At 41.6% G+C, this 21,113-nt stretch overlaps 1 protein-coding gene across 1 annotated transcript; it reads right to left on the bottom strand.

The window, feature by feature from the left end:
• Positions 1-342: 342 nt before the first annotated feature.
• Positions 343-17,906, bottom strand: TMEM167B (transmembrane protein 167B). Its single transcript, XM_063444415.1, has 3 exons — positions 17,740-17,906; positions 17,376-17,507; positions 343-825 (listed from the first exon to the last, which is right to left on the bottom strand). The coding sequence occupies exons 1-3, from the start codon at positions 17,747-17,749 to the stop codon at positions 743-745; spliced, it is 225 nt and encodes a 74-aa protein (XP_063300485.1). The 5' UTR covers positions 17,750-17,906; the 3' UTR covers positions 343-742.
• Positions 17,907-21,113: the final 3,207 nt, after the last annotated feature.

The following is a 21,113-nucleotide window of genomic DNA, read 5'->3' as shown; positions in this document are numbered from 1 at the left end:
AGTGAAACTTCAGAGGCATGACCTTTACACCAAAACGGATTCATTAAGCTAAAGTTGTTTTAGTGGCTATAGTGTCCCTTTAATAAAAATACAAACTAAAAATTTTAAATGTAGCAGGTTCATTTGTCAATTAAGTGCCATAGCTGTGTAGATTGTTGTAAGTGCTTATGAAACTTTAGCTAAGAAATGTAAGGATCGTTAAATCAACTTATGTCCTACACAGATTAGAATGCTCTCTTTATGTGATGCTACTAGTTACATTTGTGATCATATAGCACCAATTTACCATAACCAAAACTCTGCATGTCCATAATTCACACATAAATAACATGACAGAAGGAATTAAATAAATATTGTTTTTATATAAAGTGGATTTTACGTTATATCATGTTCATGGATCTGTACTTTAAGTCTGAAGCTGTTCAGGAAATTATATAAGATTGCAAAGCCAAAAAGCTCCATTAACCATAGTAGTAGTAAGCCTATTCTTCCCCATATTGCCCAACTGAACATCAGTTGTTTTAAAAACGGAGTTTAAATACAGAGGAAGAGAGGGAGGTAAAAAAAAAAAAAAAAAAAAATCACAATGGTGTAACATTGTATCATTCTTGCTACTGCAAAAAGGTGGAGCTAGCACAGTCCAAACTCCTCATTTCCAGCCATTGAAAGGCAATAATGAGTCCCATTCTGATTCTAGGCTGTTTTTCATCCTGTACCCAAATTTTGAAGAAGCGAACGAAGGTCACTTTATAAACAGGACATAAAATGCCATTGTAAAGCAGGAAAGGGCAACAGCCAAATGTAGACGAGAACCAATAACTGCAGCTGTGGAAGAAACACATTTTTTCCCATGTCAATTGCAAAAATACACAAATCTTACAAATATTTTACATTCTGCACAGATTGTGTGAAAATTTTTATACATCTGCTATTACTATGTATACATAAAATGTTATGTCTTTCAAAACATCGGTTATAGGTATCATGGCAGGTACCCTTTAATAACTGTTAAATACAAGGTTTGATAAATCCAGTGCACCTGGTCAATTTTGTCTCCTTATTGACTGTTGGAAGGATTAAACACGTAACCATTCTCTGTCATTTACTATTTTAATCAGTTTATTTATGCAGCACAATATATATATATATATATATATATATATGTATATTTTATGCATGTAACCTACACATACAGAGAGATCTAATATTTAAGGACTGAGCCAATTGTACAAATTGTGATCAAAACAAAACGTAAACAAAACCTTGAATTTGCGCTATATGTCTGTTTAGGCGTAATTCACCTCTTTCATATTATGTGCACCCACGCTCATATTATTTTGTTCAGGAGAAACAGGGCTTTCATATTACATCAATTTTTTTTATATTAAACAATTCATAAAAATATAAAAAAATGAGAAATTCTGAAAAGTTATTTGTTTTAGTTCTGCATGGTATTTTAGCTGTAAATGTCACAATACTGTTAGCTGTTACTGCAATAGAGTACACATTTGTATTCAGCAACATCTCACGGGTAAAACAGTACTCCCAATGTACAGGTTTCATGGTGTTTTGGAAAGTTACAAAGGGTCACATATAGCTAGAGATCGACCGATTATCGGTTTCACCGATATATTCAGACGATATTCGGTATTTTCGGCAAAATCGGTTTCGGCCAATAAAGATGCCGATAATACATACCAGGACCGCCACGCTCATTACAAGCCCAGCGGTCCTGGAGGGGCCCAGCAGCAAGCTGTTACTTACCCTCCCAGCAGCTCCCTTCTGCTCCCTCTGTAAATCGAGAGACCCGCGGTCGCAGAAAGTTGCCACGGATTACCATGGCAACGCTCCGCACGGCATGCAGACCACGAGATTTACACAGGGAGCGGAAGGGAGCTGCTGGGAGGTAAGTAACAGCTTGCTTCTGGGCCCCACACTGCTCAGTACATGCCACTGGACCACCAGGGAATGTCATAGCCCCCCCCCCCCCCCCTTGCCAGGTAACAAGCAGGGAGGGGGGGGGACAAAAAATAATGTTAAAAAATGCCCCCCTCCACCCTATTTTACACAAATTACATCCCTTCAGAAACACAAACTACACAAACACACACACTCTGCATTATATATATATACACACACACACACACACTCTGCATTATATACACACACACACACACTCTGCGTTCATTATATACACAGACTACACAAACACACTAAATTCATTATACACACACACACACTACACAAACACTCACTGTATTCACTATACACACTACACAAACACCCTGCATTCATTATATACACACTACACAAACACACAAACACACAAACACACACACACACAAACACACACACACACAAACACACACACACACAAACACACACACACACAAACACACACACACAGCTCCCCTGTTAAAACACACTGCATCCACTACATGTGCCATGTATATTTTGTGCATTTACTTTTAGAAAGTTTATTTTCTCAAAATGGTAAATGTACAGAATATTGGCAAGTTATTGGCTATCGGCCTGAAAGTTCACAGATTATCGGTATCGGCTCTAAAAAAAACAATATCGGTCAATCCCTACATATAGCACATTACATTTTTCAGTTTATACACATTTAAATTTGCCAGACTGGTTACATTGCATTTGAGATCAAATGGCAGCCCATGAATGAGAATTACCCCCATGATGGAATACCATTTGCAAAAGTACACAACCCAAGGTATTACAAATGGGGTCCAGGCTTTTTTAGTAGCCACTTAATCACAAACATGGCCAAAGTTAAAGGGACACTCCAGGCACCGAGACCACTTCTGCCATTGGAGTGGTCTGGGTGCCAACTTCCACTACCCTTAACCCTGCAAGTGTAATTATTGCAGTTTTCATAAACTGCAATATTTACATTGCAGGGTTAAGTCCTCCTCTAGTGGCTGTCTGTTAGACAGAGACTAGAGAACACTTCCGTGTTCATATAACACAAAAAGTGTGCTATAACAGCGTGAGGACCTCCAGCGTTGCTGAAAACCCCATAAGAAAGCATAATTAATGCGCGTGCGCAGCATTGCCACGCATGCGCATTACGTCTCCCCCAGCTGCACATGCTCAATAGGTCTCCCCCGCCACATGATGTCGGCGGGGGAAGAGCGTGGGCGGACCCTGACCCAGCGCCGAGGGACATCGGCGCTGGATACAGGTAAGTCGCTGAAGGGGTTTTAACCACTTCAGCAGCTTGGGATGGGGGTGGGAGGGAGAGAGAGGGGAGCTGCAGTGCCAGGAAAACTATTTGTTTTCCTGGCACTGGAGAGTCCCTTTAACATTCATATTTGTGTGTGAAAAATGCAAAAAACTAAACTGAACGCTAATTTTGGCCAGTGTTTGTTACGGACTACTAAAGACGACTGAACATACCCCATTTGCAATACCTTGGGTTGTGGTTCTTTTGCATATGGTATGCCATCATGGGGGTAATTCTCATTCCTGGGCTACCATATGATCTCAAAGGCAACATAACCAATTGGCAAATTTCAATGTAAAAAAAAAAAAAGGAAATTTAAGCCTCATATTTCACTCTAACTTTTGAAAACTCCATAAAACCTGTACATCGGGAAGCTTCACTGAAAACAAATATTAGGGTTTCAAAATAGTAAAATGTATCACAACAAATAAATCGCCAGTGAAAGTACCATTTGTGTGTGAAAAATGCAAAAAACTTCACTTTCACTGACAATATCATAACGGTGATATGTTTTACGGTTTTAAAACAATAATACTGGTGTTCAGCAAAGTCTACCGAGTAAAACAGTACCCCCGATGTACAGGTTTTAAGGTGTCTGTTTGCATAACCAACGTATTTCTGCACAAACTGTCAGAAACAGTCTCAAAGAAGCTCATCTGCATGCTTATCCTCATCGGGGTCTCGACCTGACTGCAGTTCGTCGGTGTAACCGACTTGAGTGGGCAAATGCCCACATTCGATGGCGTCTGGCACTTTAAAGAGGTGTTCTCTTTACGGATGAATCCCGGTTTTCACTGTACAGGGCAGATGGGGGCAAAAACAAAAAAAGTGTTTTATTCAATGTATATACAGGTTTGCTAACAATCTTACTTCATATCATAAACAATGTTGCCCCAAACACAAATATATATATATATATATATATATATATATATATATATTTTATTACTTCGTAATACCGATACGTATATCAAATTATATAAAGATCCTATTTCCAATATTAAAATAAAACTAAACTTTTAGGTAAACAAACTAATATGTTAGATCAACAGGAATTCAATCTTAATGTTCTACATCCAAAAACACCTGTAATTTATTTTTTATCTAAAATACATAAGGACACCACCAATCCTTCCAGGATACTGATCGTCTCCGGTATTGGGTCTATTTTATCAAACTTATCGGAATATGTAGACATTATGCTACAGCCATTTGTCAAAAAAGTCAAATCATATAAAACACACAATAGATATTATAAATAAACTTAATAGTATAAAATGGAAAAAAGAATCATGTGATATCACATGTGATGTCCAATCACTTTATAACATCATCCCACATGACAAGGGATGTATTGCTGTTAAAAATATTTTAGAGAGGTATAATGATATACACCAAATGCAAATAAATTTTATCATAGATGCTATATAACTTATTTTAAAAAACAATTATTTCTGGTTTGGAGAATCTTTTTATTTACAGAACACTGGCACATCTATGAGCACCAGGTTTGCACCCAGCTATGCCAATCTAGTCATGTCAGAATGGGAAGAGTTATCCATTTGGAGCAGGCATTGGTGAATAGTCTGGTGTCCTATTTTAGATACATCCTTTTTATTTGGAACGGTCCTACTTTAGAAGCACAGGATTTTATAAACTCTCTTAATAATAACAATAATGGCATTACCCTCACAGCTAAATTTTAGTAAAAATTATATTACCTTTTTAGATTTGGAGATTTTTATTTTATATTATATATATATATATATATATATATATATATATATATATATATATATATATATATATATTTGTAGAAGTTGTTTTTGGAGTGAAAGGAAATAAGCGTCCAAAACTTGTACTTGGCACCATTTATTATGAGTAGGATACAAGGGGATTTTAATAGTATGACCTACGGTGCTGGTTTTTGATTGTTTTAAGAATAGTACGTAATGGTCGTGATGTTTTTGTAAGTCCATTATTCTTAAGTAGTCGGGGGTTGTAATGGTCCTAGTCGTGAATTCGTTGGGGCGGAGGAACCCATAAAACGCTAAATATCTAGCGATCTTTATTACGGTATTCGTTATGGGTTCAAAAGAAGAAGAATCTAATAAATTGGTTAGTGCATGGAATATGTTGCTGTCTATGGGTAGTCTTTGTGAGGGGACGTGTGCGTCCAATTTTTTAATGCCTTTAAGTACTGTCTTAATTTGATATGAGGTCAGGAAACCTGTAGCGTTGGGTTGTCGGATAAGCATGTGGTGCTGAATGCGCGTAAGGTACAGTTTTATAGTGCTGAAGGATAATTTAAGGTTGATGTGGCAAAAAGAAGTGAAACCCAATATTGATTCTAACGCGAACATGTCGTGGATGTGGAATTCAGTGATAAATTTCTTGAATACGTGAAAGGCCATGTCGTATGTGTTCCTAGTGTTTACTGAAAGTGCGAGGTTAGAAGTGTGACGTGCGTGATCTAACAAAGCCTCTAATCCATTATCATGTCTCGAAAAAGTAGGGCAGGAGTCGCCAGTCTGGAAGCGGAGGATAGTGTCGTGAAGAAATCCTGAAAACAAACAGACAGGTGATCAGCACAAGTGTTTGTGCACCCCGGAACGTGAATACATGTGATAAAGAATTGACAGGTGGCCGCTACACATGTGAGTTGTCTTAGCAGTCTCATAATTACCAGGGATGCTGGCCGGCCTTTATTGACCATATGGCATGTAGCCATATTATCAGAGTAACACCTAACCGTGTGACCAGACCAATGTGGTCCCCAGGCAATGGTCGCCGCCACGATTGGGTACAGCTCAAATAAAGCTGAGGTCTCTGAATTTGGGCAGTGATTTGACTTCGGTCGGCCATGGTCCTCAAAGCCATTGATCTCCCCAGATGGCTGCAAAACCTGTATTTGCTGCGGCATCTGTCCACAGTGTAGGTGAAGCGTCAAATGGGGGTGGTATGAACATGGCTCTCCCGTTCCAAGAGGTGATAAAAAAAAAAACATGCGTAAATCAGAGGCTGCGTGGTTGTCTAACGTGATACGTGAAGTGTCGGAGGTGAATTGTGGAAATAGGGATAGTAGATGTGAAATGAAAGAGCTACCTTGTGGAATGATCTTCATGGCAAAAGCGACCCCTAGCAGTGATTGAAGTTTTTTCCGGGTGCAACAACCTTGCAGTAGGTAGTGTTCAATACTTGCCAGGGTACGCTCAATTTTGTCCTGAGGGAGGCTAGCCTGCATGTGTACTGTGTCTAGATGGATCCCCAAAAATTGCATGCTGGTGTCTGGACCCAACGTCTTGTGCGGGGAGACTGGGATAGTGAGGGATTCAAACAAAGCCAACATGTGTCCTCAAACTACTTTGGGGGATTGTGTTGTTCTCAAATCGTGAGGAAATCATCCACATAGTGAATAACCGAAGGACATTAAGTAAAAACCAACACAAAGCTTCTGCAAATGTGTGAAAAATACGTGGGCTACTTTTGGAGCCAAAAGGGAGACGGGTGAAGAAATAATCTAAACCTTGCCATTTAATGCCGTGAAGATGCCAAAGGGAAGGGTGCATGGGTAGTAACTTGAAGGCATTCACTACATCAGCTTTGATTAACCATGCCTCTGTGCCCGCTTTAAGGATGGCCCCTATGGCATGATCGATAGTAGCGTAGTGTAGTGAAAATTCTTCAGAAGGTATGAGTCAGTTTAGGCTGGGGACCGTAGAGGAATGTGGTGCGGATAAATCAATGATCAGTCTAGGTTTGAGTGAATTCTACCCATGACAACCCCAATGGGGTTGGTTCTCCAAGATGTGTTGGGTGGTGAATAGAATGGGCCCAACAAAAAACCCTTGGTTCACCTCGGTCATGATAAGTTTATGTACCAACTGTGGATCATCTAATGTGGATTGTAGGTTTTCACATTTCAGCTTGCCGGTAGGTAAATGTATCAACCCGGTGTGAAATCCGTCAGTCAGTCCCGTGATGTAACAGTGTGGTGAATAATGTGAGGTTCAAGCACGTGAGATATGGTTTGGGAAACGCTTTATTTGGGCACATCGTCTTGGAATGGGCCCTGAAACAGTGGGAACATACATGCATTAGCCTGCAAGAGCTGAAACCACAATTACCCACATTAAAATTATTGGAAACCTGGGTTTTCCCTAGAAATACAATATCCCTACCCAGTTTGTCTTTTAATCCTCTAGCAGGTCTTTGGAAGTTAGAAGCAGTTTGGCTTTGTTTAATTTCTGCCGAGTTCAGCCAGAAATTGGTGTGATGCGTTGCCGATGCACACACTGCACAAGCTGGGGGCCTGAGGCCTGCAAAGAGCCTGCAGAATAGCTCCGTGTCCAATTTGCTCCAATCTATGCTTAAATTGAACTGAGCCAGAGCCGCAGCCACCTTTGCAGAGAAGGAATGGTGGTAATCGGAAAAGGCGGTACCACCGTATTTGTGCCCCAGATCCACCATCTTGTGCATGTATGCATTCAACTCTGTGGTCTGATTAGCACCGCCAGCTTCCAATTTATCCAGCCTGTCACTAATTGTGCCAATGGATGCCATAAGTGAAGTCATCATGGCGTGGAAAGCTGGTAATTGGGTCCCACTAGGGCCTTCCCCTGCCTCGGAGTTGTCGGTGGTAGTGTTCAATAATCTAAACAACTCCGCCTTCCTAGCAGTAGCTGGGAAAGTGATGCAGCGTCTTAGTTCTGCTATGAGACGTGGAATGGTCCATGATCTTAGGGACGAAGGGCTATTCACATCTGGACCAGGAACAGGAGTACCAGGCCTAGCGGGTGTGCTGGGTAGCGAAAGTTCCTCAGGGATATCACGAGTTTGTGACATAACTGAAAAATATAAAGTGGCTTAATCAATCACCCTGTAATGAATTGGGTAGGTACTGGTGGGCTAGCTATATACCAAGCGGTGAAACAATTATGCTTTGTGAGAGCGACAGATGAGTCCCTGCTAGTTGTCAAGCGTCCTGAGAGGCACTATCTATGCGTGGGCCCGAGGGGAAGTATAAGGCCTGTTAAGACCTGCAGTGGTTATGGTACTGCGGTCTTCTATTCCTTTCCCAATAGCTGAGCATAAGTGATTATAACTGCAGTTAGGGTGTAGAGGAATAGTGTAGATGAATGCAGCTTCCAAGACGATTCTCCCCAGCAAGTAGAATATTCCCCAAGCATGAGCCTAGACTTCATGAAGGGTGTAACCGGAATAACTTTTATTGATGCCACACTGGCTTTTAGGAGAATCCTCCTGCAAGAGGACCTCCCACAGTAAACAAAGGAAATAACCAATCAGCATACAGGTTTACAGCAACACTACCTCTCTCTGCCTGGGCGATATTGAGATAAGTTAAGGAATAACCCAATTATCTCCAGGAAGAGGGAACACAATTTTCCCAAAAATTAGAACACCCCTTTATACAACAGGTATCCCCACAAATTACATATCCCCTGATGGAACCCCTGAACCGATCTGGTTTTGAGAACCCCTGAACCGATCTGGGTGAAATTTGAATATGTTGGTCCCCCAGATCGGTTCAGGGGTTTTTAAAAGTGTGGAAGTCATAATTTACCGACCACACACAAACGAGGCTTCTGCCCAAAACAGTTACACGAATGCAGCATGTGCGGTCAGTCAACTCAGAAAATGGCATAAAAACGAATAAAGTCACGAATGGATCCTCCTGGCTCATAGGAGCAATTGCTCCCCTTGTTCGTATGAAGCAAACTACCGAATGGCACTCTCCTGGCTGTTCGACAACTAAAGGAAGCAGGCGTTCATTTGTTTCAGCGGTGGTTCAGGAAGTCGAGTGTCCGATTTTAGTTCCAGACACTCGACGACCAAGTCTCGCAGCCTCCTTGTGTGCAAACAAGATGGCCGCCGTATTTTGTTCCACGTGGAACAGTTACTAATAAAAAGTTAAAATGTTGTTATAAGTTTGATTGAAATAGCTTTTGATTTCAGTAAATATGCTGCAAACACAACAAATGACAATTTTCAGTTCTTTACAACCTATAAAGTGTTTTGACACTTACTGTGCGTAATAATTTGGAACAGTGCATTGTAAGTTTATGATTTAAAAAAAGAAAAAAAATACTGTTATCATTAGGAGGCTTGTTCAATAAAATTTGAATTGTACTCTTAATATTTGATAACATGAGAATTAGGCTGATTTACATCAATTATTAGGTAAATGAGAAAAATATAATTTGCATAATAGTGTGTGTGTGTGTGTATATATATATATACATATATATATATATACACATATATATATATACACATATATATATATATACACATACACACACACACACACACATCAAGTACTTTTTATTTAATTTAAACAAACTGTTTTACAACTTTTACAAAAACAATTATAGGCATGAGAGGGACAGCCTGAGAGCTCAGGCAGGTCCTGCATAAGTCAGCTATTCCGGCCATGTGATTGCGAGGACCCCGCGATCACATGGCCGGGAGGGGTGGGGGCAGGATCGCAACCGCCGTTGGGGGAACGGCGGGGAGCCGGTATGTACAAAGGACAGCGGAGACCGGTGTTTAGGACCACCTAAAAAAGGACAGCATAGAGCGCCCTCTGTCCTTAACCCCTTAAGGACCAAACTTCTGGAATAAAAGGGAATCATGACATGTCACACGTCATGTGTCCTTAAGGGGTTAAGCGGTTAAGGACTGAGCCAATTGTACAAGTGATTAAAATAAAACCTAGAATTTGCGCTGTGTGGTACAACCATAGTTTACCTCTTATATATTAAATGCATCCATACTTTTTAGATATAATTTTGTTCAGGAGAAACAGGGCTTTCATTTCATATCAGATATTTTTATATTAAACATACTTTAATATGAATAAAATTTAAAAGATATTTTTATTTTTCAAGTTCTGCATGGCATTTTAACTGAACGTCATAATACGGTTGGATTTTACTGTAATAAAATACACATATTTGTATTCAGAAATGTCTCACAAGTACAACAGTAACCCCACAATGTACAGGTTTTATGTGTTTTTGGAAACGTACAGGGGTCTAATATGTAGGGCTTTTCCATGTTTTCACATTGAAATTTGCCAGATTGGTTTGCTGTGCCTATGTTGCCTTTGAGACCATACGGCTGTCCAGGAATGAAAACGAACCCCATTATGGCATACCATTTAAAAAAGTAGACTACCCACGGTATGTCCACTCTTTTTTAGTAGCCACTTAGTCACAAACCCTGGCCAATATCAGTGTTTACATTTTTTTTTTGCATTTTTTACACAAACTGCCATTCCAACGATGATGATATCAGTATAACACATTTCACTGCTCTAAAACGCTCATATTTGTGTAGAGTAATGTCTCACAAGTACAGGTTTTATGGTGACTTGGAAAGTTACAGGATCAAACATAAGATTTGCCAATTTCTGTTTTTGTAAATTGTGATTTGCCAGATTGGCTATGTTACCTTTGAGACAGTTTGGCAGACCAGTATATAACCCCACCATGACATACCATTTGAAAAAGTAGACAACCCGGCGTATACAAAATGGGTCTTTTGTAGTAGCCACAAACGCATGCCAAAGTTAGCATTCATATTTGTTTTTTTTACACAAAAACTGCACTTTTTTGAAAAACTCAGATTTGAGTTCAGCAAAGTCCCCAGAGTATAACAATAACACCCATGTATAGGTTTTATGGGGTTTTGGAAAGTTACAGGGTTAAATATAGGGCTTTCCAATTGAATTCTCTGGACTGTCAGCCTGTGTTGTCAGACAGGTCCCTAAAATGATCATAAATAAAATCTAATAATTATGTAGAATTAATAGAATATATATATTATTATTTTATTATTTATATAGCGCCAACAAATTCCGTAGCGCTGTACAATGGGTGGACTAACAGACACATAATTGAGATCAGACCACTGGACGTACAGGAACAGAGGGGGTTGAGGGCCCTGCTCAATGAGCTTACATGCTAGAGGGAGTGGGGTATAGTGACACAAAGGGTTAAAGTAGGGGAATTAAATAGTTTGTTAGAGAAGGGTTTATTGAGTGCTTGGTAGGTCATTTTTGACAGTTGCAGGAAAGGAGTCATGGGGTGGGGGATGAGAAGCCTGCTGACAGTTTAATTGATACGCTTTAATGAAGAAGTGAGTTTTCAAAGATTTTTTGAAGGAGTGGAGGCTGGGTGAAAGTCTGATTGAGGAGGGAAGGGAGTTCCACAGAATAGGTGCAGCCCTAGAGAAGTCTTGAAGGCGAGCGTCAGAGGTGGAGATCCGGGCAGAGGATAGGTGTAGGTCTTGAGCGCAGGGGTCTCGACGGGACATACTTGTGTATGAGGGAGGATAGGTATGTTGGAGCAGCATTATGTAGGGATTTGTAAGCAAGCGCCAGAATTTTGAATTGGGCCCTATATCTAACTGGAAGCCAATGCAGGGACTGACAGAGCGTGGAGGCGTGGGAGGTGCGACCGGACAGGAAAATAAGCCTCGCAGCCGCATTCATTATAGATTGCAGCGGTGCAAGCTGGGAACATGTAAGACCGGTGAGAAGGGGATTGCAGTAGTCAAGGCGAGAGAGAACAACAGCATGAACCAGTATCTTAGCCGCGTACGCCGTTAGATATGGGCGGATGCGCGCTATGTTCTTGAGTTGGAAGCGACAGGATTTGACTATCGATTGGACATGGGGAGTAAAAGAGAGGTCAGAATCGAAAAGAACCCCTAGGAAGCGAGCCTGCGAGGTATAGGTGATAGTAGCGCCGTTGACTTGGATGGAGACAACAGGAGTAGCAGCACTTGAGGGAGGAAGAACTAGAAGTTCTGTTTTGGACAGGTTGAGTTTAAGGAAGTGAGCAGCCATCCAGTTGGAACTAGCAGAGAGGCAGTCAGAAACACGAGTCAAGGTGGGTGGAGAGAGATCAGGGGAGGACAGGTAGATTTGCGTGTCATCTGCATATAAATGATATTGGAAACCAAAGGAGCTGATGAGTTTACCAAGGGAGGCAGTATAGATAGAGAACAATAGGGGGCCGAGGACAGAACCTTGGGGGACGCCGACAGAGAGGGGGTTGGGGAGAAGAGGCAGAACCAGAGAAAGAAACACTGAAAGAGCGCTGGGAGAGGTAGGAGGAGCACCAGGAGAGAGCAGTATTCCGTAGACCAAAGTTATGAAGAATGTGAAGAAACTGTTGATGATCAACAGTGTCAAATGCGGCAGAAAGATCAAGGAGGATTAGGATAGAGTATTGGCCGTGAGATTTAGAAGCAATTAAATTGTTGGATACTTTGGTCACAGCAGTTTTGACAGAGTGACCAGCGCGGAATCCAGACACACACACACACACACTTCAAAGGCTTGTACGCCTGATCACCCTCAGTATTGCCCGGTGTTGGTCTGGAAAATCATGTAGATAAAGCAAAAATAACTGCACTCCGAGGACTTCGTTCAAAATTAAAGTAACACAACTTTTATTTAATCCATTCAAAGTAGGGATGCACCAAAATTTTCCGCTGAAAATGGGCCTATCCCATTTTGGCAGAAAATGGGCCAAATGTGCCGAAAATTACACCGCCCCCCAGGCAGGTTGTTAATTTTTTCTTTTAGTCCGGCTTCAAATCTTTGAAGCATTTTATAATATACATATGTATATATCTCAAAGTACACTTAAAATGAAATCATATATATATTTATTCGAGTATAACGCGCATTTTTTTAAACCGATTTTTAATTTAAAATTAAGGGTGCGCGTTATACTCGAATAAATATACCTTCCAGGACCGCCGGGCTCATTACAAGCCCGGCGGTCCTGGGGGGGTGGGCAGCAAGCATTTACTCACCTCCGTGCAGCTCCTCCAGCTTCCCAGTGTAAATCTCGCGAGACCCGCGGCCAGCTCTGACGCTCTGACATCGTCTCGCGAGATGTACACTGGGAAGCTGGAGGAGCTGCACGGAGGTGAGTAAACGCTTGCTACCCACCCCCCCAGGACCGCCGGGCTTGTAATGAGCCCGGCGGTCGGTATTATCGAGCACCCACTCGAGTATAACAAGCACCCTAATTTTAGATTAAAAATCGGTATAAAATTTTATATCGATTTTTAATCGAAAATTAGGGGTGCGCGTTATACACATGTGCGCGTTATACTCGAATAAATACGGTATGTATAATATATTATACACATATAATATATGTATACTATATTTATTTGTATATTTTATTTAAAAAAAAAAAAATTCTTCATTTAAGGTGTCAGGGGGGCTGCCTGACAGTCCCCCTGCAGGCAGCCCCATAGACTTCTATTGCGGCCATGTGATCACATATCCCTGAGGGGCTGGGGTGGCCAGAGCTGCTGCAGGTAGACTGCTGGGCTTTCGAGCAATCCCCGTCGACCAGGATCGCTGCGTATTGCCGGTCCAGGTAAGTCCCGCGGGCCTGGATGGCGGGAGGACGTACTATGCTGCCTTCTGGCGTTTAGAGCCACCCTTTTAAGGCATAGTACGCCTACTATCCTTCAGGAGTTAACTTCTTTTATTGCACAGTCTGATTCATTTGAAATATCTTATCTGCTTCTCTGTTAATAACCTGTTGAAGGCTGCAGGAGCATTAAAGTTAAATTAACAGAAAAACATTTAAAGTAAACACACCATTCTGTCAAATAGGATTGAAAATGAAACAACTTTTTTGTTTAAACTGTGCCAGTCACAGCATGGGGATGTGTAGCTAGGGCTGCATTAACAGTAATAGCGTGATGTAATTACTGTATGGCAAAGAAAGAAATGAGCAGTGATACAGCAGGGGCATGATATAAATACACACTAAAAGAGGTTCAATAACCCTTTAAGACCGGAGGGCGTACTATTACGCCCTATTTTAAGCAGCTCTAAACGCGGCCAGGCGTAATAGTACGCCCTCCGTTTTTTTTTTTAACTTACCCGGTCGCCGGCGATCCCACACAGGCGATCGCGGTTGAGGGGACTCCCAGGGAGCACCCCGCGGCACATCAGTCCTCCTGGGGGCTCCCCCGGCCATGTCCTCGCAAGGACCTCACAATCATATGGCCGGGATAGCTGGTCGATAGCATTGCCAGCAGGGGGACTGACAGTTAGTCCCCCTGCTGGCTGGAAATCAAATAAAATAAAAGTTAATAAGTGTAAAAAATATATATATATATAAAAAGATAAATAGCTTGGCACTCTCCTTACTTGTGATCCGGTAAATCCGCCTGGGTGCAAATGGCAAAGCGTTCAATATGTACAAACAACGAAGAATCCAAGATGCACTCTCAGGACTTGTGAAAAGCAGTGTTCGTTTTATTTTAAATCATGTACAAACGGATGAACCTTTAACGTTTCGACCTCTGCAGGTCTTTTTCAAGGTTACTGTGTCTAAATAAATAGTGAACTTATATAGGTAAAGTAAAAGTGCACTTACCAATCTTTAGCGTTGTGTCTCCCGCCACCGAAACCCGGAAGTGAATTAGGACCGCCTCCCTGACGTACTTACGTCATGCCGTCCGGCGGAATTGAGAAATAGTTACTATGACTACGTATTATACATTCTTACAGTGCCGGTTTCTGTGATAAACAAAGTGAGGACGGTGATAGTGGAAGAGAACCAGCAAGAAGGAAGATAGGGTCAGATGATACTAAGTACATAGCTATATGGACATAAGAGTCTACAGGCCACTAACAGTGAGCAAAACCAAGTGAAAAAAAACAGTGAATACGTGATGTGTATCAATACAAAGCCTGATATAGTGGCTGATAGTCCCAACTATGTTCACATGGTAAAAGAGTTAATATTTAAGTATGTAAAGGGGTTAACTTTTACAGATGAAAATAATTTTTCTGTGACAATAAGGTTCATCCGTTTGTACATGATTTAAAATAAAACGAACACTGCTTTTCACAAGTCCTGAGAGTGCATCTTGGATTCTTCGTTGTTTGTTTATATATATATATATATATATATATATATATATATACATACATACACACACACACACACACACACATACACTGTCTAGGTGTATTTTAATATATATATATATATATATATATATATATATATATATATATATATATAAATATCAAATTACACGTAGACTGATACTGATTAAATATATATAAATTATTGTTATATATTTATATATAATATAATAAATATGTAAATACGTTAAAAAATAAAATTACAAAAATAATTAAAAATAAATAATTAAAAAATATATAGATGTGTGTTATTTCGTTCTAACTGTATTGTGATTATATATATATATTACACACATATACATTAATTCTACACATATATTTATGTAATATTTTTACATAATTAGGTATCTTAATTAATTACAATTAGCGGGACCTGCCTGACAACCCATGCCGAAAGTAAAGGGAATTTAATTAGCTGGCACTATATTTAACCCTTAAACTTTCCAAGACACCATAAAACCTGTACATGGGTACTGTTCTACTCGGGAGACTTCGCTGAACACGAATATTAGTGTTTCAAAACAGTAAAATGTATTGCAACGATGATATCGCCAGTAAAGGTTTTTCACGCACAAACAGCACTTACACAGACGATATTATTGCTGTGATACTTTTTACTGTTTTGAAACACAAATATTTGTGATCAGCGAAATCTCCCGAGTACAAGAGTACCCCTCATGTACAGGTTTTATGGTGTTTTCAAAAGTTACAGCGTCAAATATAAGGCTTGTGTTTCAATTTTTTCACATTAAAATTCGCCAGATTGGTTACAAACAAACAATTACTAACGCTAACTTTGGCCAGTGTTTGTGACCAAATGGCTACTAAAAAAAGACTGGACATACCCCATTTGCAATACCTTGGGTTGTCTACTATTGCAAATGGTATGCCATTATGGGTGTAAATTTTATTCCTGGGCTACTATACAGTCCCAAAGGCAACGTAACCAATCTGGTGAATTTCAATTTCAAATGTAACGTGCTATATTTGACCCTGTAACTTCCCAAAACACCATAAAACCTGTACATAGGGGGTACTGTTTTACACGTGAGACTTTGCTGAATACAAATGTGTATTTTATTGCAGTAAAAGCAAACCGTATTATGATATTGACAGTTCAAATGTCATGTAGAACTAAAAAAAAAAAATGTCTTATTTTCTCCCATTTTTTTCATATTAAATTATGTTTCATAGCTAAATATTTGATATTAAATGAAAGCCCCGTTTCCCCTGAATAAAATTATATATAATAAGGGTGGTGCATTTAATATTAAAGAGGTGAATTATGGTTGGACAGACATATAGCGCAAATGCCAGGTTTTGTTTACGTTTTGTTTTGTTCACAAACGTGTACATTTGGCTCAGTCCTTAAGGGGTTAAGCTACACTTTGTTTTGAAACTTAGAGCATCCCTTTAATACTTACTTCCTTTCCACTCTGTAGCTCTACAACAGAGGGAACCCCATGCCTTCTTTGGAAACTACTGATTGACCGTATTTTAAAAACAAATATTTAATTTTCTAAATACTTCCAAGCACAATCTATAGATTTATTTTATTATTGTAAATTTTATGTTTAGTGTGGAGTGCACACCAAGCATGGACACAGACTCTAATAACACTTAAATACACAAAATATATACCAGAAAACAAATATAGCTGTAGATCCAACCGTATACTAAAGGAGCACAAATTAGGTGTCTAAATACCCTACGAAGCCTGATATCAAAACATGTACAAAGAAATAAACAAAACAAATGAAATAATGACTTGCATAGAATATATAAACTGGAATAAATGCTTAAGGATAAGAACCAGTGTCCTGTACCATGACCGGTCGGTACATTTTAATTGTAACCCTAAATGTTATATTCATTAATACTGTAAAAAAAAAAAAAAAAAAGTATTCAAAATGTGTCACAAATCTCTCTCACACACCTCTATATACAGATACATACAAAAACCTATAGATACACACATCCATATACAGAAACCTATAGATACATACACATTCATGCACACATCTATAGACACACACACAGCACCCAAGTGACAGTCACTTATGGCTCATCCCCATTTTAACGAATTGTATTTTTTGTGCCTTTCTTGGTGTTCCTGAAATAGGTTCTTACCCTTGTAGAAGACTCCCCACACACCCTTCTTCTCAGACAGGAGCCAAGTGCGCAAACGTGGCACTTTCCTAAAATACGCACAGGTGCAAACAAAGAGCAGAGCAAAGACCAGGAGCCCGTCCAGGGAGTATGCTAAGGAGAGAGAGAAAACATATGCAGACTTAGATTTTTTTTTTTACCGTGGAAACAACTCATTACGTATATTAACATAGATCACACATATGAGAGCTCGTCGACCTATGTACGTGTAAAAGTGCAGCAGTTACCTGACCAACAGCATCTTACAATAATATATAACGCGCATGAGAGCATGCAGGATAAATAAACAATAAAGCGCCTTCTCATCAGTTTCACACATTCTCACCATTCGTCATGTCGAGCACAGTAGGGATTTCTCCCCGTCAGAACCTCCACACTTCACTTCCTGGTCCACCTCACATCCGGTGTGGTGTCACATTTCCCTACCCGTCAGAATGCCCTATGGCGTCACTTTCTGTGCTGCACCCGCGACAGATGGTATGGAAGCGCAAAGCGGTGTTCTATCAAAAAAACCCTACCCCGTGAAAATTCCCTACCCTTGTCACTTTCGGTGACGCGACCGCACCGGAAGTGACCCTCATCCAATGGCGCAGGCGCACAAACAACTAGGCTAGGTAGGGATTTTTCACGGGGTAGGGGAAATTAACGCCACAGTGCGCACGCGCGGCTCAGTACTCCCGTCGGAGGTACAGCGCGCGTGCGCACTAGTGGCAAGGGAGCTCTAGACAAACCGCGCGTGCGCAGTATAGGGGTAGGGAATTTTGATGGCTATTAGCCCTGTGAGATCTCCCTACCTATACTGCGCATGCGCGGACTCTGATCGTCGGATTAAAGCCTCTCCCTGCTCCCAACACTCTCAGCCATCCAAGATTGAGGGTGAAGTATGGTGGGACGGTGGGTGTTTATGTGCATTATATTGGGGGGGGGTCTGCGCAGAATTGGGGGGTCTGTACAGTATGAAGGGGTATGCGCAGTATATGGGGGGGTCTGTACAGTATGGGGGGGTATGCGCAGTATATGGGGGGGTCTGTACAGTATGGGGGTATGCGCAGTATATGGGGGGTCTGTACAGTATGGGGGGGTATGCGCAGTATATGGGGGGTCTGTACAGTATGGGGGGGTATGCGCAATATATGGGGGTCTGCGCAGTATTGGGGGCGCATACTGTACAGACCCCCCATACTGTACAGACCCCCCATACTGTACAGACCCCCCATATACTGCGCATACCCCCCATACTGTACAGACCCCCCATATACTGCGCATACCCCCCCATACTGTACAGACCCCCCCATATACTGCGCATACCCCCCATACTGTACAGACCCCCCAATTCTGCACAGACCCCCCAATTCTGTGCAGACCCCCCCAATATAATGCACATAAACACCCACCGTCCCACCATACTTCACCCTCAATCTTGGATGGCTGAGAGTGTTGGGAGCAGGGAGAGGCTTTAATCCGACGATCAGAGTCCGCGCATGCGCAGTATAGGTAGGGAGATCTCACAGGGCTAATAGCCATCAAAATTCCCTACCCCTATACTGCGCACGCGCGGTTTGTCTAGAGCTCCCTTGCCACTAGTGCGCATGCGCGCTGTACCTCCGACGGGAGTACTGAGCCGCGCGTGCGCACTGTGGCGTTAATTTCACCTACCCCGTGAAAAATCCCTACCTAGCCTAGTTGTTTGTGCGCCTGCGCCATTGGATGAGGGTCACTTCCGGTGCGGCCGCGTCACCGGAAGTGACGAGGGTAGGGAATTTTCACGGGGTAGGGTTTTTGATAGAACAGGGGCCATCTTAACTAAGGGAGTGCGTCATAGCAGTGTCTTATGAGATGGCGCAGGCCTGTCGGTAGGTGTAGAGTAGCTGAAGGGAATATGTATATTTCTATACTGTTAAAGGTGTGACATATAAGCATTAAAATAGAATGTTTCACACTTGTATTATTTCATTTAAAAAACTGGACATGATGTGATTGCCACGTACATTTCAGTAAATAGTTTTAGAACTGACCTAACTAAAGTGAAGCTACAAATCCCCCGAATTATGAACAGTTTTTTTGTTTTGTTTTTTGTTAGTAGATATCCTGCTACGGTTAATGTAGGTGGAGAAGGACAACAGATGACAGTGTGATATTCAGGGTTATTCACTAAATAAATTAGAATTTTTTAAGGCTGAAACGAAAATATATCTGACTGAGTGAATGTTTTAGGCTTGCTGTTTTGACCTGAAACTGTATTCCTAACACTATAGTGCCCTGTCCATGGCCAGATTAAGAGCCCAGTGGGCCTGGTGCTGACAATTATGAGGGGCCTAACTACAGAATCTTATCGACCAAAAACACTAAAACAGTCATACCTCTCAAGTGTTATGTATCTGGTGGAGATGGTGCCAGAGGGAAACTCATAGGATGCAGATATACGAAAACGCAGATTCTCTTAAAATATGCTAATCTCTCTCTTATTAATGCTTTCAAGTAAATTCATTCCCCCTAACAGCAGTGTTCAGTGAAGCAGGAAGTCAATGGGTGGTGTAAAAGGGTGGGCCGCTGACATGAATCACGTGACTAGAACTGCCAAAAGGAGCGAAAATGCCCAAAAAGGGGGCAAGTCTGCCCAAAGAATTGGAAGGCCAGCCTGGCATAAGTGTCCCTATGTATCAGTGTCAGTGTCCCCATGTCACCCAGAACACTTGTCTCCCAGTGTCTGTGTCCTCATTGATCCCAGTGTCCCCATGTCTCAATGTGTCCTGTGTCACTAGGATACTAGGGGACACTGAGAGACATGGGGACACAGTGAGACATGGAGACACTGAGACACAGACACTAGGGACACAGAGACATGGGAACACAGACATTTAGGGACACTGAGGAACATGGGAACACAAACCCTGGGAGACTAGAGGACACTGAGACACTGGCTGGGAGGCATGGGGACACAGACACTTGGGGACATTGGGAGACATGGCGACACTAAAACAATTGGGGACACTGGGAGACATGGGGACACTACGGATACTGAGAGACATGAGGAAACTGAGACACTAGGGACACTGGTTGGGAGACATGGGGGCATTGGGAGCCATGGGGACACTGAGACACTAGGGACACAGAGACATGGGAACACAGACTAGGGGAGACTAGGAGCCATGGGGACACTGAGACACTAGGGACACTGGCTGAGAGACATGGGGACACTGGAAGACATACTGTGTCATTAGTGTCTCCGTGTCCCAATGTGTCTCTCAATATCCCTGTGTCTCAGTGTCCCCAGGTCTCCCAGTGTCCCCAGGTCTCCCAGTGTCCCATAGTGTCTCAGTGTCCCCATGTTTTCCAGTGTCTCCAAGTGTCTGTGTCTCCAGGTCTCCCAGTGTCTCAGTGTCCCAATGTCTCCCTGCAGCCTTTCCCCTCATCCCTCACTTCCCTAAGCTGTAGGCTGTCTCTGCAGGCAGGGAGCTGCTGTCTGAACGCTCTGTGCTGTGTAGCTCCTCCCCCGTGGATCAGTGAGTAGAGAGAGGCAGGAAAGGATATTCTGTAACTTCCTATCCCTGCCTCTCTCCACACACATTGACCCCTACTGGCTGGTGCTGGTATTGCAGAGTAATCTCTGTACTGAGAAAAATATCTGCATTTGTATTGCGATATTACTGCAATACTGACACGGCCAGGCAGCCTCAAATACCATCTGTGCCAGTAAAA

This window comes from Pelobates fuscus, chromosome 1 (genome assembly GCF_036172605.1).
Source record: "Pelobates fuscus isolate aPelFus1 chromosome 1, aPelFus1.pri, whole genome shotgun sequence".
Taxonomy (NCBI): domain Eukaryota; kingdom Metazoa; phylum Chordata; class Amphibia; order Anura; family Pelobatidae; genus Pelobates; species Pelobates fuscus.
The sequence above is the reverse complement of the archived record's forward strand: the minus strand, read 5'-3'. Positions and strand labels throughout refer to the sequence as shown.

Excerpts from the sequence above, each read along its gene's own strand:
- TMEM167B (XM_063444415.1), bottom strand. Across the intron at positions 826-17,375 it reads GTGGGGAGTCTTCTACAAGG|CTGCAGTTATTGGTTCTCGT; the intron begins GTAAGAACCTAT and ends TTTCTTCCACAG.